At 51.8% G+C, this 19082-nt stretch overlaps 9 protein-coding genes across 9 annotated transcripts; 6 read left to right on the top strand and 3 right to left on the bottom strand.

Moving 5' to 3' along the window:
• Positions 1-109: 109 nt before the first annotated feature.
• Positions 110-2530, top strand: MRS44_009539 (uncharacterized protein; the record flags this gene model as incomplete). The annotated part of the gene is made up of 4 exons (XM_046268538.2): positions 110-515; positions 564-858; positions 911-1236; positions 1287-2530. 4 exons carry the CDS (start codon positions 110-112, stop codon positions 2528-2530), a joined length of 2271 nt encoding a protein of 756 aa, XP_046124323.2.
• A 611-nt stretch (positions 2531-3141) lies between these two features.
• Positions 3142-4491, top strand: MRS44_009538 (uncharacterized protein; the record flags this gene model as incomplete). The annotated part of the gene is made up of 4 exons (XM_046268539.2): positions 3142-3398; positions 3449-3875; positions 3923-4391; positions 4442-4491. The coding sequence occupies 4 exons, from the start codon at positions 3142-3144 to the stop codon at positions 4489-4491; spliced, it is 1203 nt and encodes a 400-aa protein (XP_046124324.1).
• Positions 4492-4768: 277 nt separating this feature from the next.
• Positions 4769-5092, top strand: MRS44_009537 (uncharacterized protein; the record flags this gene model as incomplete). Its single annotated transcript, XM_065621333.1, has 2 exons — positions 4769-4879; positions 4934-5092. 2 exons carry the CDS (start codon positions 4769-4771, stop codon positions 5090-5092), a joined length of 270 nt encoding a protein of 89 aa, XP_065477405.1.
• A 102-nt stretch (positions 5093-5194) lies between these two features.
• MRS44_009536 (uncharacterized protein) lies at positions 5195-6712 on the bottom strand (the record flags this gene model as incomplete). Its single annotated transcript, XM_065621332.1, has 1 exon — positions 5195-6712. The coding sequence occupies one exon, from the start codon at positions 6710-6712 to the stop codon at positions 5195-5197; it is 1518 nt and encodes a 505-aa protein (XP_065477404.1).
• A 559-nt stretch (positions 6713-7271) lies between these two features.
• On the bottom strand, positions 7272-9242 carry MRS44_009535 (uncharacterized protein; the record flags this gene model as incomplete). The annotated part of the gene is made up of 5 exons (XM_065621331.1): positions 7272-7439; positions 7489-7610; positions 7664-8300; positions 8356-8780; positions 8828-9242. 5 exons carry the CDS (start codon positions 9240-9242, stop codon positions 7272-7274), a joined length of 1767 nt encoding a protein of 588 aa, XP_065477403.1.
• An 851-nt stretch (positions 9243-10093) lies between these two features.
• On the top strand, positions 10094-10950 carry MRS44_009534 (uncharacterized protein; the record flags this gene model as incomplete). The annotated part of the gene is made up of 2 exons (XM_046280406.2): positions 10094-10255; positions 10306-10950. The coding sequence occupies 2 exons, from the start codon at positions 10094-10096 to the stop codon at positions 10948-10950; spliced, it is 807 nt and encodes a 268-aa protein (XP_046124327.1).
• A 315-nt stretch (positions 10951-11265) lies between these two features.
• MRS44_009533 (uncharacterized protein) lies at positions 11266-11574 on the bottom strand (the record flags this gene model as incomplete). Its single annotated transcript, XM_046284414.2, has 2 exons — positions 11266-11385; positions 11440-11574. 2 exons carry the CDS (start codon positions 11572-11574, stop codon positions 11266-11268), a joined length of 255 nt encoding a protein of 84 aa, XP_046124328.2.
• Positions 11575-13937: 2363 nt separating this feature from the next.
• On the top strand, positions 13938-16253 carry MRS44_009532 (uncharacterized protein; the record flags this gene model as incomplete). The annotated part of the gene is made up of 5 exons (XM_046277937.2): positions 13938-14016; positions 14064-14217; positions 14266-14560; positions 14606-15034; positions 15081-16253. The coding sequence occupies 5 exons, from the start codon at positions 13938-13940 to the stop codon at positions 16251-16253; spliced, it is 2130 nt and encodes a 709-aa protein (XP_046124329.2).
• Positions 16254-17586: 1333 nt separating this feature from the next.
• On the top strand, positions 17587-18648 carry MRS44_009531 (uncharacterized protein; the record flags this gene model as incomplete). Its single annotated transcript, XM_046273228.2, has 1 exon — positions 17587-18648. One exon carries the CDS (start codon positions 17587-17589, stop codon positions 18646-18648), a length of 1062 nt encoding a protein of 353 aa, XP_046124331.1.
• Positions 18649-19082: the final 434 nt, after the last annotated feature.

Below are 19082 nucleotides of genomic sequence, written 5' to 3'. Positions count from 1 at the left end.
TGCATTTTCATTTGTTTTTATTCCTGTCCGTTTCCCGGTCATTCCTTATGCCGGGGTAACAATACATCTTCTCATTTTTATTTACTTTAAACATTATTTGACATTGACCATGTTGTCCGCTCTTTTGCTTGCGGCTTTGCCCGCCTTGGCTTACGCCTTGGACGACGGCATCATCCGCTACCCCATCAGGGCCTCTCCCGGCGCCCCCATTGTCAAGGGCGTCACCCGACGACAGAATGAGGTTGCTCTCCAGTCCCAGAACACGGGTCTTTTCTACAGCATCGACGTCACCATGGGTACTCCCGGCCAGACCATCACCGTCAACCTCGACACGGGATCTCAGGAGCTTTGGGTCAACCCCGTTTGCGACAAGTCGAATGATGTCTCGTTTTGCGAGTCTTTTGGTCATTTTGGAGAGAGTAGCACTTTCACTTCGATTAATGTTACCGGCGGTCTTGTTTATGGAACTGGATATGCCTACTACAACTATGGTTACGACTTTATCACCATTGGCTGTGAGTATGCCACCCTGTAAATCGAGACACCCTACTGACCTCACTCAGCTGCCCATATCAAGCAGCAGCTCTTTGGCGTTGCCTACGACACCTCCGTCGTGAGTGTTGGTATCATGGGTGTTGCTCCTGACCTGCACGGCTGGAACGCCCCTTATCCTCTTGTTATTGACAGCATGGCCCGACAAAACCTCATCAAGAGCCGAGCCTTCTCTCTTGATATCCGCACCATGGACAGCGACCGAGGTGCCGTCATCTTTGGAGGTATCGACACTCGCAAGTACTCTGGTCACCTTGAGAAGCGCCCCATCATCCCAGCTTCGTCCTCCCCTGACGGCCAAACCCGGTGAGTTTGAGATTCATGGTTGCGTAGAGAGTTACCACTAATTGTATTCCAGATACTGGGTCCATCTCGACGGCATGAGCCTCACTCAGGACGACGGCTCCAAGGACGCCATCTTTTCAAAGACCAACGGCTATGCTGTGGTTCTCGACAGCGGCTACACCATCAGCGCCCTGCCCGGTCCCATCTTTGAGAAGCTCCTGGCCACTTTCCCTACTGTCCAGCCCGGAATTGGTTCCTACCACCCCGTGGACTGCGATGTTGCCAAGCTCAAGGGCACCGTTGACTTCACTTTCGGCAAGACCACCATCAAGGTGCCCTATGCCGACTTTGTCTGGCACAACAAGGGATCATGCTACCTGGGTGCTTTCCAGGACGATGGTGAGCATCTGCACTGCAATCTTGAGTAAAAGTGAGCTAACAAGTGGTAGAATTCCCCGTTCTTGGTGACACCTTCTTGCGAGCTGCTTACGTCGTCTACGACTGGGACAATGAGAACGTCTGGCTGGCTAACAACGAGGATTGCGGTACTAACCTGGTTGCCATCGGAAGTGGTGCTGACTCTGTTCCCGATATCGTCGGCGAGTGTGCTTCTTCTGACTCTACCAACACTTCTGAGCTGCCCACTTCCACCGAGGCCTCGACTGGATCTACCGCTTCTACCGAGTCTGTTACTTCCACCGAGTCTGAGACCTCTTCTGGCTCCATCACCAGCGATTCGACTGCCACCGCCACCACCGAGTCTACTCTCTCCTTCTCCACCACCCGCTTCCACAACAGCTCTTCCGTCATCCCTAACAAGCTCGGATCCTCCAAGACCCAGTCTCTCTCCGACTCGCTTCCTACTCTGTCTGGCTCTACCTACTTGGACCCCTCTTACCTGGACCCTACCTACCAGGGCCCTACTACTGCGGCTCCTACCACTATCACGTCGACAATCACCACCAGCAAGGTCTATACCATCACCTCGTGCCCTCCCAGCGTGACAAACTGCCCTGTCGGATCCGTCACCACTGAGATCATCACCTCGTACACGACCTACTGCCCCGGCGAGACCAAGGCCCCCAAGCCCACTAACCCTCCCGTCATCAGCGACACCTCGGTTGTTACTAACACCCACGTCTACACTATTACTGACTGCCCCGGTGAGGGCCCCTGCAACAAGGGCGACGTCACCACCGAGTTCGTTGCCACCACCCAGCTGGTTCACCCTCAGGTTACCGCCATCTACACCGTTCCCGAGGCCATCCGCTGCGGTCCTGGTAACGCCCACTGCAAGGAGGCCACGACCAAGGCTGTCCGCGTCGTCACCATCACCCCCGCCACCAAGGCTCCCGAGCCTACACCCGTCCCCGGTGTCTGCACCACCTGCGGTCCTCCCGGCAACGCCAACGGTACCATCACCGAGGTCTACACCCACCCCAGCAAGCCAACCCAGGTGTACACTCAGCCCGGCGGCACCCAGATCTACACCAAGCCCGGCCAGACTCAAGCTTCGGGCTATGGCTACCCTCAACCTCCCGCCAGCACCGTCGCCACGGTCGTCAAGCCCAGCGGCGAGGAGCCCTCCGAGCCCACAGGCACCAGCCCTGCCCTCGTGACAGGCGGCGCCGCATGGAACGCCCCCGGCCTATTGGCAGTTATTGCCGGCGCTCTCTTTGCCGCAATGCTCTAAAAGATGAGCAATAATTCTAAAGGGTACATGCTTGAAAAACATAATTATTCTTTTTTAATCACGGGCGGCGGCTTGAAATGGTTCCACAACCATGGGTAGATACGGGGCATGCCGTTTTTTTTTCCTTCATAGAGGTCTTTTCTACACATTCACACTTGCATTGTTAGATTCTTGGTTGTATTTACCTACTCAAACAATTTATGATGAGGCACGATTACATTTTATGTGTCCCTCTTTTGATCTTCAGCCCCTTGTATTGTGAGTGTCGGACCTTGTATCCGAATGGGGATGTATGTTGCGCCGCGTCAACCAATGATGGGAAGCAAGCATTGTCTAGTGGAGCAATCGATGCGAGCTGGCGAACCAACGCTCGATATGGCCTCATGTAGAGCTTACATCAATCTGAGAAGTTCGCATGTAACTCTCCATCTTGTCCATCATGCCTCTGTTTGGAATGCTGACAATCGACTAAAAAGCTCAATGTGACTCGGAGATTATGTAAGATGTCCACTCACTTCAGCAGGGGGGGCATTCCTTTAAAACCGCTCTTCAAAACCGTCAGCCGATACCGCCTCCCCTCTCCAATATTCTATACCTATTGAGTCGTCAAAATGGCTGGGATTCTGTTCAAATCAGGCCTTGTGGCCGTAGCGCTTGCCGTCATCTTCCAGGTCACCCTCAAAGAAACTATCTGGGTGGCTTTTGGCATCGGGAGGGTGACGCAGCCGATATCCGACTTTCCCTACACTTGCCGTAAGATTGTCGACCGGCGGATGGAGGCATGTGAGGATATGTGGTTGTCCGAGTCTACGAGGCAATTATTTCTTGCTTGTTCTGATCCTCTTGCACGACCTCACTGGATGCCAAAGTAAGTTTCCAAGATCCTTGGCCGTTCACCAAGACAACTCACACAAACAGCGTCGCACACCTCAACGTCTCTGCACGCTCCCAAAGAGACTCGATCGTAGCTCTAGACCTTGACAAACCCGTCGAAAACAGCTTTGAATTCCGAACCCTCAAGACGCCGGGATTCCCCGGAACAGCTGGAGACGGCAAGCTCCAGTTGGTCGGCTTTACGGGCATCGATAATCCCGACTCCGGCGTCATCGAGCTGCTCGTCATCAACAACGGACCTTCAGTGGACGCCCAGGGAAAGTTTGTTGATCAGTATGCTCATGGAGCTAATTCCACGATTGATCTTTTTGAGACGGGGCCTGAGGCGACTGAGCTCAAGTTTGTTCGGACTTATGCTGACAGAAAGATCGCCACTCCCAACCGTGTTGCGGCTCGGAGCAGAAGTGCTTTCTATGTCGTTAATGATCATGGCCAAAGCAAAGTTGGCTTGGTAAGTCACATAATAACATGCTCCAACATGATACTGACAAAGACCAGAAATACAATCTCTCCCCCTTACTCAGAAACGGCGACGCCATCTTCTGCGATGCCGAAACCGGTTGCAAAACCGTCGCCCAAAACTTCAAATGGCCCAACGGCATAACCCGTGACAAGAACAACCTGATCTACATCCCTTGTTCGTTATCCGGAACAATCTCCATCTACCGCGTCCTCCCCGACAATACCCTCGAAAAAGTCGACGAGGTAAAGACCGGGTACAGTATGGACAACCTCTCTGTCGACGCCAACGGGGACATCTGGGTAGCTGCTTTTCCCGTTGGAGTTGCTATTTTCAAAGCGTATGAGGATCCGTATAATTCCTTTCTTCCTGCTACTGCTCTGAGGGTTAGAATGGTGGATGGAAAGTATGTTGTTGATAAGGTTATTGAGGATGGAGAGGGCGAGTTTCTTCCTGCTGCTACGACGGTTGTGCACGATGCCAAGACTGGTCGACTGTTTTTCAGCAGTAAGTAACCTGTGAGTACTGCCTTGATGAATTGTGGCTGACATAAATAGGTGTCATTTCGCCGTTCATTTCTGTCTGCGAGCCAAAGGCTCAGAACTAAGCAACGCATACAGGCACAAAGGCCATCAAGATAAGAATAGCACGCCAAAGTGTTTCAGTTGATGTTAGATACATTTCCCCTCTTATAGCAACAGAATGTCAGGCACAGGAGAAACAATGCCGATTCTCATGATTATGACAGACAGAGACAGTGCTGGACGCAATATCAAACTCGTGCCCTGCTAACGAATCTCAAACGTCTCAATCTTTACCTCCCCCCGGTCCACCATCTGCCCGGCCTCGCCTTCCATAAGCCCCATCACCAAGCAGGGCCCGACATGCTTGTAATGAGACCCCCTCCTCCTGAGAAGCACAGGGGCTTTGCAGCCAACCAGCACAACCACCATGTCCCCCACCTGAGCGGCGGTGGAAATTCCGAGGTAGCCATTGTTTGTGACAAATTTCAGAGAGGGTCCGAGATACACTCTCATAAAACTTATCAGGCCTTCGACTTCCCCTCTGACATTTTCCCAGGTCCGCTCCAAGGCTACCACCGTGCCCTCGCAGTCCATCATGCCGCTCTCGGCACTGTAGCCCTTAAAGATCTCTTCTCTCCAGGCCCTAGAGAAATCTTGGCCAAGTGGAATGCCGAGCTGCCATAGGTAAGTTGCCGCAATGCGAGGCCAATCCAGACGCACTGAGTTAGTCGCCGAAGCAAGAATACAAACAAGAAAGCCAAGAGCTACACTCCGCTGCGGGCCACCTTATGCATTTTGGAATATACGGTATGTATACTCATAATGAAATATCGTTCGAAAGAGGGCTTGGAATATGTGTATTCTTGGTCCTAGGTGCGAATCGAAGCAACTTGTACACTTGATTACAAGCTGAAGGACGCCAAGAGCGAAATCAGTATCACTCATATCTGAGGGCCAGCGAGGATACACCTCCTCCACCTTGCTAACCACTACCCCAGCAGCAGCCAGGTTGGTTAGACCGTCACATAGGTGAGCATTGCTCGTAGGCAATCGCTCTGACGCATCATAATTAGCGAAAGATTCAGCCATGAAAAGCCCAAAATTGCGGTTGTTCCTGGGAGGCCCTTCCCCCATAGAAAGTCCTTCCCAATCTGGCGCCCAAGAAGGAAGAGGAGTTTGGTTTTGTCGGGCGATCCGATCGTGTTCTTGGGAATAGAGAAGAAAATTGAGGTCCTTGATCTCATTGATCCATGTCGAAACGAACTCCTTGTAGACCTGAGGAGTGTCTTTTACGTAGTCCGCTTCCAAGCGGGTTTCCATGATGCCAAGAAGGCCATACACCTTATCGCGAGGGTCAGTCGCCCGGTGCTCGACCAGCCGTGGCACCAAGTTTAGATTCGGATTGTCTGACGTAGAAGCCATCTTCCATCGCATTTCATTTATTTCCCTGATTGAATCATCAAGGGTATTGTGAAATGGTCCCATGGCCCTGTAGAGATCTCGGTGGGCTTCTGCTGTTGGATGGCTGGGATTGCAAGCCATGGACAAGAGCGCGCTCAATAGTTGCTGGACTGCCATGATGGACCGCCACTTGACAAGTGATGAGCCGCACATAAAGAGAACATGAGCTGGCAGTACCATCTCCTGCAAGGTCCATGTACGGGCCCAGTATGGCGAACGGACCAACGATCTGTAGGCGTCCCAGTATCCATCACGCTGCGAAGAAGATGCCCATAGGTGCATGTTTTCAATCATCCACGACCTGTAGTTCAATCCCTGCCAGCCCTCGTCGGGTTCAAGGTCGTATGATGGACCGAGACTCTCGGCAAGGCTGACGGCGAGATGTGCGTCACTGAAATGCCCGAGCCAGGCGAGAGCCAGAGGAGCGGACGAGTAGATGGGCTTCAGGAGCTGGACTTGATGGTTCCGCTCTTCCATGTCCTGCTGATTGATGCAGATGGCGTCGGCCCAAAAAATGGCGGGCTTATCCCAGGAGCCCTTGGTGAGGATATCGAGAAGCGAAGCGCGGGTCTGCTTTAAGAAATCGGCGAGATTACGAGTGACCGCCGTCGACATTCCATTGACCTTGATTGGCTTCGTGTCCGTTGGATCCCCCCATACGTAGGAAAAAGGGATAAACTGTCCTGACATGTCCCCCAGCCGGCGACGGAAAAGCCGGATCTCAACTGCTGCATTGATGTCTTCCGACGGGAGGATCTCAAAGAGACGAATTTCTTGGGTGTCTTTATCGAGGGGCTTGTAAATATTTGGCGGGAGCTCTTTCGAGTTAGACGATTCGGCCATTGCGAGTGAGCGATTCCGGGTGTTGATTGAGTTTTAAAAGATGAGCGCAGAGGCAGTATGTGTCAAATGTAGAAGCACAGAGAAAATGAGAAAGAAAGTGAACGGAGGCCTCAGTCTCTGCCACCGCCTTACGGGGTATTTATAGGTTCTGCTCCCCTGCTCCGATCTTCACGTTGGCTGCGAAGCCGCATGAGTTGGTGGGGGTGCAGGTTTGAAAGCTGCGCTGTGAGAGGCCGGGATTGCAGAAAGACCATCCCCAAGGCACATTGGGGGACTCGAGAAGAGGCAGTGCACAGCCTGATTCAAGTGGGCGCCTGAATTTTATAATTCCACCTACTGGCACGATAAGGCTACAAGGTGTCAAGTGGGGGGTTATCTATGTTGCAGAACCAAATTAAAACAATCGTGTTCTTTATGCTTGAAGTAACCCAACTCCCCAGGGATATAGCCTCCGTGGCGTGGTTAGCTTTGCCAAGACCACCAAGAGGTGGTAAGATGGCAAGGCAGTCCACGACAGGTTTAGCCACCTAGTAGAAACCATACTTCCTAGCCTTTGCCCTTAAACTCTGCAGAGACGACCATCTTGGTGTTCCTCCCATCCTTCATTGCCCACACAGGGCACACACCAGAGCACGTCCTTGGGATCCACAGACTTCTTGATGGAAAGCAGCTTCTTGTAGTTGCTTCCCCAGAAAGTCTTTTGCCAATTCGACTCATACTTGAGAGCCTGTTGTGGGCTGTCAGCACTGCCTAGAAACCAAGATATAACAACTCACCTCGTTAATGTACGCCCCTGTGTCCGGCGACAACTTTCGCATGGGCTCCCACGTCTCGATAAGCTCTTCCACCGCTTGCGCCTTGGCTGTGTAGTTGAAAGCTGGGAATCCTTTGCCAGATACTGAGATGGATGTTAGTATTCCCAAACCAAGATGAAGACATGCATCAACTTACGGGCATGCACGTAAGACTTCCTCCAGCCTGGATTCACGGCATCGCTTCCTCCTCTTGGTTTAGCATCACGCACACCCTTTCCAGCGACCAAGAAGGCTCCCATTCCCCCTGATGGTCCCATGGCCGACTTGAGAGCCCTCTTCAAAGCATCTTGGTCTCCATCCAGAGCCTCCTTACTCAACAGCCTGGAAACCAGATAAGAGCTGTTTCCCGCTGTGTCCTGATCGTAGTGAACGTCGAACCACTTCAAGAATGAGGGATACTCCTCCTTCCCGACCAGCAGCTGAACAGCACCAGACCAACGCTTCTGAATGGTCTCGTTGATGGGCTTCCAGATCTTTTCTGTGTACTCGGGATCTTCTACGTCTTGGACGATGAACTGGCCCAAGATACCAGCCACTTCCTTTGGTGCACCAGGAATGGGCACCGGGTTTTCGATACCTGGGGAAATCAGGGTGTATCCTGAAAGGCCTGCGTCTCCAAGGGAGGGGAACAGAGACAAGCTGTATGCGATGACGTCGTAGACGAACTTAGACTTGGCGTCGGTGAAAAGCATCAGCGATGAAGTCGTGATCTTGGGCGTTTTGTGCGTCTTGAGAGTGAGGGAAGTGAGTACGCCAAAGGTTGAGCCGCCGCCCTGAGATAGATATGTCAGTAAACAATCCATGTCCCTGAGAGAGCGGGCCGCTTACTCCTCGCATGGCCCAGAAGAGATCAGGATGGTTCCGCTCATTGACAGTCAGGATCTTGCCTCCAGGAGTGACCACGGTCATCTGCAGGACCTGATCCGCCGCAAGACCAAACCTAGCAGACAACAAAGAGTGTCCACCGCCAGTGATGTAACCACCAGCACCCACAGACTTGGCTCCTCCACCGACGATGGTGTGGTTGAACTTGTCCGTGGCCGAGTAGACGTCGTACATCTGAGCCCCAGCACCGATAGTGACGGCATCGCCAGGGATGGTGACGTCTGTGTTGTCGAGCTTGAACTTGCCTTGGTGATAGACAATTTCGTTCATGTGATGGGTCCAGATTGAGAGGGAGCCGGGAGCAATGGAACGACCGAGATAGTCGTGGCCGGTATTCTTGACGGCTAACCTGATATCGTGCTTCCTGGCTATGAGGACATTAGTGGAGTACTGAAGTAATGTGATCAATACCTACCGAAGTCGATGCCCAACTTCACATGCTCTGGCTTGGTGGCATTGACGACATATGCAGGATAGCCGCTGGTGCTGCACGGATAAGTCTCGTTAGGAAGACAAGTCCAGTTGGTATAGTGATCCCACATGACCGAGATGGGATTATCGGCGTGGAACTCATAGACACTCCAGTTCTTCTGAACCTGCGGACAAGTATCGCGGTCGTAGGTTGGCCAGCCTGGATGACAGACAGCTCCAGGAGGAGGAGGCGCAAGAAGCCTGCCGGCAAGGGACTCATTGAGACGGGACCATGTCTGGTGAGAGGGCCAGTCTTGAGATCCTGGGTATGCCTTGCAGGACTTTTCAGGAAGATAGGAGCCCTGAGAAGAGGGCAACAAAGAGAGTGCAGAAAGGATGGATTGGTGTAGTCGAGTCATTGCGAGTTTGGTGTTGTGTAACGCATGAGATACAGAACAAGACCATCTACCGCGGTGCAAGTCGCCATTTTATACTACTCAAGGACGGCATACTTGAATGCATCGTATCTCGGGATGCAAGGCATCTTACTACCGACATCACTCGAGGGGGCATCATGTCCCGAGACTAAGAATTTTGTGGGTGCGACTGTGGCTTGGGACCAGCCATTGATGTCACGGCAGATTGGCCGTATTCTTCGTACTTGACTTGTAGATGGCTCAGCCCTGCGAGGGATCGGCACGATCTGGGAGGCAGAGTGGAGAATTTACGCGTCGGTGGATGAAAGCGAGGGATACGGGGAATTGACGTCGGCAGTGTATGCATGTGTACCTGGTTAATTGGTGGGCAGATGTTTCTGTAATTTTATGTCTATTACTCCGTGTTGTAGCGGATGTTGATGTCTCATTGTCAACCGTGTCTCGCTTACCACAACCACCCGCGACAGTATCTAGAGCCGCCTTGTCAATGACTGTGAAAATTCTCATCAAAAAGTGACAAAAACCACTCTAACTCTCCTCGTGACCTCTGCCAAAACTAATGCAACCCCTGTAATTCTCGCAGCATCATCCCACAAACAGCATGGCGACCGTTGACACTAATCCCCAATAGGAAACCACATCAAGAAACAACGCGCGCCCCTTTCCCAATTTCTCTCTCCCCAGGTTTTTTGCGCACATTCCTTCACCCTGCAAACACTCAAACACTCATTCAGGCACCGCGAGGATGCGGTTGGTCGTCACTCATTGTCTTGGTTTTTAGTCGCTTTTCACGTCTGAGCTCTAATCAGGCGTCGTCATTCCCTCTTTTCGTCATGTTGCAGCCAAGTCTTTTGTCGCTGCTCATCCACTCTCTGCTCATCTCGCTCGTCTCCACCGCCTCGCCTGTCGGGCGCAATCGCCAGCGCGACAGCGGAACCGTCTGGGCCACGCCCCACGATGCCTTTTCTTCTTCGATAGGCGTCTTGGGATGCAAGGTAGACATCACTAACCTCTGTATAATTCATGATGCTCATTGCTTGCCTAGGTCAACACTAATCGCGTCGCCTACTGGCCCAACTCGGTCGACTGCACAAACATCTGCATCGCCCTCACCTACCAAGACCGCACCCTCCACCTCCTCCGCATCGATCAGTCCGAAGGCGCCTACGACGTCAGCTACGATGCCTGGAACTACCTCTACACCGGCTACTCTGCCACCGACAAGCCCGCTGCCGGCGGCCCCGTCGAGATGACCTACAAAGACGTTGACGCTTCCAACTGCAAGGACCTCATCGATACGAAGCATGGCCACCTCCCGCTCAGCGCTGCCAACAGCATGAACTTTCTCACCAGCTGTCTCGAGCAGAACAATACATGGGTCGGCCAGAACTACGTCCTCTACAACATCCTCGATTCTCTGTGTACTCTCGGTCGCGACGAAACGTGCGACCTAGACTACCCGAACGCGAACCAAGCTGCCTGCCCACACCAGCTCGGACTCCCAGACAAGCTCGAAAACATGCCCGTATACAACATCAGATATCCGAGCGGTGAAAAAGTGAGCGCGTCAGATGGGCAGCCAGCACCAACAGACGACGAAGAGGATCTCGGAACCAGTCTCTCTCAACCGAGCGGGAAGACGTTGGCGTTGGTCATTTTGCTTACAACCTGCCTTGCCTTTGGAGTCTAGCCAGGTTGATAGACCTGAGCACTCTAGGCACTGGTGTCTTGATGACGGTGGGCGATATCCGGAGTTCAATGGTTGCTTGTGTGGACGCTTGATGACTTGGGAGGTTGGAATTGCTGTTCTTGATGATACCCTACTATCCTTCACTGCTACATATTTTAACGACATACTACAAGCCGAGACATTTGGCTGAGACATTGTCTGAGTCACGTATCTTGGGTCGAGTAATTATTATTGAACCAGTTCATTCATTTTACAATTTGGTCTCCGACATCCTAACAAACGAAAAGCCCAAGGGCAGCTTGACTACGTTCTCATTTATTTTTCCATGTGCAATGCCTTCTTGACCTTTTCCATTGTTGAGTGGTGCTGCTGGCCAGCAGTCTTGCCCTCGCTAGGTCCAGAGTCCGGCTGCGTCAGAGCATGAGAGCCGTGCATCTAGAAGTATGTTAGTTGATCCGTAGTAGTCAAGAGTCAGCATCCCATCCTCACCTTCTGCTCCTCCTCCTCGGCCCTGTGGATCAGGTCGTGAGTCTCGACGGCCGTCTCGTCACTGAGCCCGGTGGGCGCCTTGGGTTGCGAGCCCCGTCTCGGCTGCGCGTTGGGGTCTTCCTTCTTGCCCTTCATGGTTGCTAATGGATGGTCTTGTGAATTGATTCTTGTCTGGTGTATGCTGTTTGTCTTGGTGTTTTCTGCGGCGAAAAGAAAGAGAGGGCCACAGACGCCGGGGCAAGCTTGATATATCTGTGAGCTCGCGTGCTCTCTGTCGTCACCCCCCTCAGTCCCCGTGATGGGATGATGCTGCTCCAACGTCATGGTCCCGAGCATCCGCGGGGTTCCAGAGGTAACGTCCGACGACAATCGCAAGACCCCTCATCACCACAGTGCAAGTGGCGCACAAGAGACATCTTGACAGCAGTCAACGCCATCGACTCGGGTGTATACTCGTACCGTGCTGGCAACCACACACAAAAGTCAGAGTACGGGATGATGGGAGCTAACTGGAGCTTGATTGCCGTGATGCGACAGGTCATTGTTTGTCTGCTGAGAAAAATGACATGACGAGCTGATCGTTGCTGTTGGCGATTGGCTGGCACCCGCCGACCATGATATCACATTTCAGCTCGGTGTTGCATCAGGAATCGCAATCAAGGATGTTTGCCGTCTCACCACGGTCCGTTCCATTGCGTGAGCTCGGCACATTGAGCTTCAGAGAGAATTCAGCAATCGATGGGAGTGTCAAAAGTATGAAGGCAGAACCAAGGTCCAACGGAAGGAGGAACATGCTGCCGCAGATGGAATATCAACCTCATTGCAGACACTCAGAGGGCATGGATCGCTAATGCTCTCTGACGCAGGTTAAAACAAATTCAAGCTCTTGTTTGAGATCAAAGTCAATGTCAAGCTCCGTCAGGTACATTCCGGGTCGCGAGTCACAACCTCACGCTCATTCGAGGTGAGCCAACTGGTGGTGTGATGAACCGAGCTCCCGAAGAGCAGGGATGCACATTCCGAGGCAGCGTTCCTGGATTAGTTTTGAGAAGCTGGGAGAAGAACCCTGTCATGATCGAGAGCTTGACGACTTGAACGAATTCTGAAGGTCATGTTCAATTTATTACTGTGCAAGGCCAATCCTCTCGTTTCCTGTTGACGGGCTGTTAACTGCGGTTCTTCCCCATTAACCTACCCAACTCATACCAACGTCATGGAAGCCAAGCTGTAAACTCAATCCAAGCTTCTCTGTAGGCTAATGATCATAATTTCTAACTAATGTCGTGACTAAGAGGCACTGGGGCCGTAACCGAACCTCTCCGTGTTCAGAGGGAGGCCAAGGGCTCCCTCCCCTAAACTTCCCAGCTCTATGATACCACCTCTCTCTTGCTACAACAAGTGACTGGCTTTGCTCTCAAATATTCACATCAACTTCATTTGTGGTCAAAACCATATGTTTGACATAATCATAAAGGATTCTACCGTCAACATGATGGAGCTTTGAAACGGCGACGCGCACCTGAAGCTCATCCCAGCTTTGGAGATCGCGTTCGTCCAGGACACTAGAAATAGCATATAGAAGCACCAAAGGGAAGCCATAGCAGTGTTCAGCTCAGCCCAAGGGATTGTGCTAACTATGGTTTTGTTTCCCTGCTTGACCCTGGCAATTGCGGACAAGATGACGGAAACCTACCAAAGGACACCATCTTATGGTTTTTATTTCCACTACTGCAATTCCTCCTTTTCTCCATGATAGAATATCCTAATGTTTCGTTTCATTGGGCTCAGCCTCGTTTCTTTGGTGTCATTTGATAATGTGTGGTGCCCAGAAGCGGAGGCTAGGGTAGCTGGCGATCTTCATTTTCAATCTTCAAGATAATGGATACCTGACGATCCAACACTACAGAAATGCATGCACAGATGATTAGTCTACGAGGCCATCCTTACCCATATGACCTGATAATTTCCCCTTTTCCAACTCGAATGGTTGGAATGTGATGTCAAACATTAATCTAAGCGACGAAGGATATTTCCGGATGCAGAACACGTCTAACATGCGGAACCAGAGCCGATAGAACAGCTCTAAGAAATAAACACCTTTTCTTACGTGCATAAGAAACAAGCAAATCCTTATCTTATCTCTCAAGAAACAAATTGAACTCATCTTGGCATATGCTTCACAGCCACAATTAATCCTCGTCTTCGGAACTCGGCTGTCTCTGCCAAGATGGAGACACCAAGGCGAATGCGTGCCGACGTAGCCGCCACTGCCTCTCTTGGCCAAGTGGAGCTGCTGACGTGGATGACACGAGCTCTTTCTCTCAATCTTGACAAGAAGCATTCTTCTCTTCAACATCTTTTTCTTTGCCTGAAGCATCCATCACCACACAGCCGCACTCGATCGCGACATCTCTGTGGGTGTGATTCGCTAAACAGGGGGGAGTCCGGGCTAGACCAACAAAGGCACGCACCCCGCACCCGCTGCGTGCTCCGCCAGGATGCCTCACCGGGATTTGCTGGATGATGTGACGACATACAATGACAAGTATGTCGTCCTCTACGACTTTGGCGAGATAGGTGAGTGTCGAAAGTTCAAGGCCGTGTCTGTATATTGACCCTTCTAGATCGTGATACCGCCGTCGAAGAGTTCAAGACGCTGCTCGTTGACCTGGAAGAAGCCGGTCTTGATGTTGAGGTGCGAGCTGGCTACGAGCAGACCCTCCTGATTTTTGTCAAGGCCCCTCGGGAACTACTTGGAAACACTGTCTACAAGTCAAGGTATTCCACCTCCACACCATCTTTCACATCACCGCTAACAAAATGCAGGGTCAAGGACTGGCTGTATGGAATCACACCAAACCACCCCGGAGGTGACAAAAACACAGTCGTCGATGGAGCTTACGAAGCTGAAGACATTCTCTCCTTGTACCATCTCATCAATTGGTCAAAGAGCCTCGGTGGTGCAGGCATCACTCCAGGCCTCGGAAAATGGGAGAATGTCAAGGCCATCTTTCCTCTGCACAACCCTCGCGTCAATCAAGCGCTTCTTCGACATCTGAGCAAGAGGATTTTTCTTACCCCAGAAGACATTGATTCTATTCGAGATATTCTTGGTTCAAAGGTGAGTGCATCCATGACATGCCACCAACATTTACTGACTGCTTAGGCCGCCTTCTACTTTGCCTTTATCCAAACCTACCTCCTCTTCCTAACCTTCCCCGCCATAACCGGCGTGATCGCCTGGCTCTGGCTCCCGCGCTACTCCCTAGCCTACGCCATCCTTACCAGCATCTGGTGCACCGTCTTCCTCGAGTACTGGAAGATTCAAGAGGTTGACCTCTCCCTGCGGTGGAACGTCAAGGGCATCCAGGGAGTCAAGGTCAACCGCCCACAGTTCAAGTACGACAGCGTGTTTATTGACGGCGGCGGCCGCAAGCACTATTACTTTCCGAGGTGGAAGAAGGTCACCAGGCAGCTCTTGCAGATTCCCTTCTTGCTTTTTGCTTTTTTTGCGTTGGGGGTTATTATCATTGCGGTTTTTGGGACCGAGGTTCTCATCTCAGAAACCTATGCTGGACCGTACAAGTATTACCTGGTAGGTGGTGTCTTGATACTATTTTAATCTGTGCTAACAATACTAGGAATATCTTCCTACTATTCTCCTTGCCGTCTCTCTCCCTTACATCACCTCTGCTCTCGAAGACGCAGCAACTTGGATGACGGAATTCGAAAACCATCGAACAGCCGATCACCATGAAATGTCACTCACTCAAAAGATTTTCCTTCTCAACGTATTCACAAACTACCTCCCAATACTTCTAACAGCATTCATTTACATTCCCTTTGGCGACGACGTCGTCCCCCGACTCGAGAACATCCTCCGAAAAGCACTGGGTAGCCTTGGAAAGGAGTTTGTTCATCAACCATTCACCCTCGATGCCGACAGACTGCGGAACGAAGTCATTGCGTTGACTGTCACTGGTCAAATTTCGAGTTTCTTTGAAGAAAACATTGTGCCCATGTTGAAGCACAGGCTCTCGGGCTGGTATCGAGACTACCGTCGAGCTTATTCAAAAGGCGACATGCTTCTCTCCGTGGTCCAGGATGACCCTCAAGAAGCCAAATTCCTTGCCCAATGTCGGAACCAGGCAACTCTTCCGGGCTACAACGTCCAAGACGATATTTCGGAAATCGTCCTCCAGTTTGGTTACTTGGCTCTCTTCTCGCCAGTCTGGCCCATAATTCCCATGGGTTTCCTTATCAACAACTGGATCGAACTACGATCAGATTTTGCCAAGATCTCCCTTGAGCATCAGCGGCCTGCCCCGGTTCGATCCGACGGTATCGGTCCGTGGATCTACTCTCTCGAAGCCCTGACCTGGCTTGGAAGCATATGCACAGCCGCCATTGTCCATCTCTTCAGTTTCCAAAACTTTGGAGACGGAACCAACAAATGGGTCACACTTCCAATCACCGTCTTCATCAGCGAACACGTCCTCCTCCTCCTTCGCACCATTGTACGCTTCGTTCTCCAGCAAATTGGATCAGAGCGTATCCGAGAAGACTACAATCAACGATATGCGAACCGTGTGAAACACCTGGAGGAGATCGAATCCAACAAGCGGGCCGGTCTTGGCGTCAGCGAGGCTCAGAGGGAGCGCAGAAGGTCAATTCTCGCAACCGGACGCGACGTGTTTTGGACGAAGCAGGTTGAAGCAGGCGCCAGCGAAACAGCCGGTGTCAGTTTGATCAAGCAGGTGAAGAAGGAGGACAAGACTGAAGACCCAAAGACCGAGAATCCAAAGACTGATTAGAACCTGTAAGAAAGGGGGAAATAGATTGTCGCCTCTCGTTTTTGACGCAAGTGCCGAAAAGGATACAAACCTGGATTTCATTACCTGTACAATAAACGTTTCAATAATACCAAGCTTTTTACACTCGATGAAACAAGACGCAGAAGAATCATCCGATGTTGTGTTTTGGCTGTCACTGTCAGGCCATCGGGTATCTCGAACATGTTGAAACATCTATCACCACCACGAGGGTCAGATCGTCAGGGGCTGTTTATGTTTGTTTGAGAGTCACCTCATGATGACGACTGCATTGACTTGGATGTTTCTCAAGCTATTTCTGCTTTCCGTCTGAGTCTATCCTCGTGTCTTTGGGTTCTTTTACAGAGAGCCTTTGCAGAGTCACATTTGTTCCTCCCAACCCTACAGCACTCGACATTACCTACCAGACCCAATTCAAGACTCAACCCTTCCAGTAATTCTCCCTTTTCTTTTTCCCTTTCGGCTCTTGTTCCGTTCTGACCAAGCGTTTTTGGCGCCCGCCCAGATCTCGGGGTCCACTCACCTGTTACAATAAACAACCCTTGCTCCGACAACCCCTGTGAAGTCTATTTCCACCAATCGCTTGAGTCGACGAGACGACATTTGGGAATCATCGATGGGTGAAAAATCTGTCAGATCGTCAATTGAATGGGATCTTGAAGATGGAAAAATCGACATAGTTGTATGTACAGTTATCGCAATGTCTTGGACAAACAAGAGTGAGAGCCAATGCCTGGAAATAACCCAATTGACGACAACTTAAACCATCACATCATGCAAACCCCCAGCCGAGGTTCCGAAAGAGTCTAGTTCCCCCGAGCTTTGAGACGTCTCGCGTAGCTGACAGACAGGGGCATCAAAGCCAGAGCCGCAGTCAACTCTGCCCCTTGCAGCAACCCTTGGTCCGTACATTGGTGGTCCATCTTGCGCCCAGGGCCCGATCTTTGAACCCTGGGCGCCTAGGTTGACCCAGTTTCAGGCTCATCGCGGCAAACTCCCCTTGTCTAGACAGGAAATTCCAGCAATGAACATCAACATGCCATGGAGCCAAGAGCGGTGGCAATCTCGACCAAGATGGATTTATAGATGGCCTCTCTCCCTCCTCAGATTCTTTCCCTTCCTCCTCATCCCATTCTTCCACTTTCAGGTTCACGTCTTGTTCTGCAGCTGTTGCTTGCGTCCTTCTTTTCTTCGTCTCTAAGAGTCATTACATTCATTGCAAACCCTGGTGGTTAGCTTCATTCACTATACCTGTCCATCTTTAAAAAAACAAACAACTCCAAACTATCCAACACTCCTTTTATAAACAAGCAACATGCGTGCCTCTCTCTCCTCCGTCCTGGCCGTCGCTGCCGCCCTCCCCAGCGTCTTTGCCCACTACAACTTCGAGGCCCTCATCGTCAACGGCAAGGCTACCGAGCCCTACGAGTACGTCCGTCAGACGACCAACTCCAACTCCCCCATCGAGGATGTCACCTCCAAGAACATCGTCTGCAACGCCGGTGGTCTCGACGCCGACATCCGGGCCAAGACCAAGACCCACGCCGTCGCTCCCGGTGACGAGGTTGGCTTCACCGTCAACGTCGAGATTGGTCATCCCGGTCCTCTTGCCGTCTACATGAGCAAGGCCCCTGCGGGCACTGAGGCTTCTGACTACCTCGGTGATGGTGACTGGTTCAAGGTCTATGAACTGACCACCAGCTCCATCACCGATGCCGGCCTCCAGTGGGCTACCTACGTCAACAACCAGGGCATCCACAACTTCACCTTCACCCTCCCCGACGAGCTTGCCTCCGGTACTTACCTCATGCGAGCCGAGCACGTCGCTCTCCACGCCGCCGGAAGCAAGGGTGGTGCTCAGTTCTACATCGGCTGTGCCCAGCTCACCGTTGAGGGCTCTGGTTCCGGCACTCCTACCGACACCGTCAAGTTCCCCGGTGCTTACGACGGATCTGAGCCCGGTCTTCTCATTAACCTCTACTACCCTGCTCCCACCAGCTACACCGCTGCCGGCCCCAAGGTCTGGCCCAGCGGCTGCGAGGACCACACTGCCAACTTTGCTGGCCAGGCTTCCGACGGTGACTGCACTGGCAGCGATGCCTCTGACAACTCTGGCGAGGCTCCTGCTGCCAGCAGCGGTAGCCCTGCTTCCGAGGCCCCTGCTGCCACTGCCCCCGCTGCTGGAACCCCTACCTTTGCCACTCTGGTCCCCTCTGCCACCGCTCCCTCCAACGGCACTGCCCCTGTTCCCACTGCCAACACTGCTGCCCCTGTTGCCACCAAGGCTCCCGGCAGCAACTGCTCTCGCCGCCGCCGTGCTCGCCGTGCTGCCGCCAAGCGAGCTGCCGCCAAGCGCGCCGCCAAGCGATCTGCTTAAATGATGATGTGAAAGAGAGGGAGACGAGTAGTTCTTTTGTGGTGGAATGATGGATCTGTACAAACTTCAACGTACATTTATTCTTGGTACATAGTGCTACAGCCATTACTGTACAAATATATTTACAATCAATATGCATTTAGTTCTTTGAAGTGATGAACTCACTGATGGTTCACTTCAAGATGGCTCACTTCACTCATTGACTCAGGCTGCAAAAAAGCTCATCTCAAGCATCAAGTTTATTCGCAGATTTTAGAAATTATCAACAGTAAAAAGGTATGTAAGGAGTGACAAGAATTTGTTCTGAGCGAAGAAAAGACGCAAGATCCATGTCCAAACCATTCTCAATATTCATGATAGCTCCCCCCGAGTTTCCGTCAACTCAGGCCGCTTTCTCAGTCCATGGACTGCTCGTCCTCACCTAGTCGTCACCC

This window comes from Fusarium solani (assembly GCF_023522795.1).
Source record: "Fusarium solani strain SB1 chromosome Unknown bctg00000005, whole genome shotgun sequence".
Taxonomy (NCBI): domain Eukaryota; kingdom Fungi; phylum Ascomycota; class Sordariomycetes; order Hypocreales; family Nectriaceae; genus Fusarium; species Fusarium solani.
Note: the sequence above shows the minus strand (reverse complement) of the source record. Positions and strands in the feature narration are given on the sequence as shown.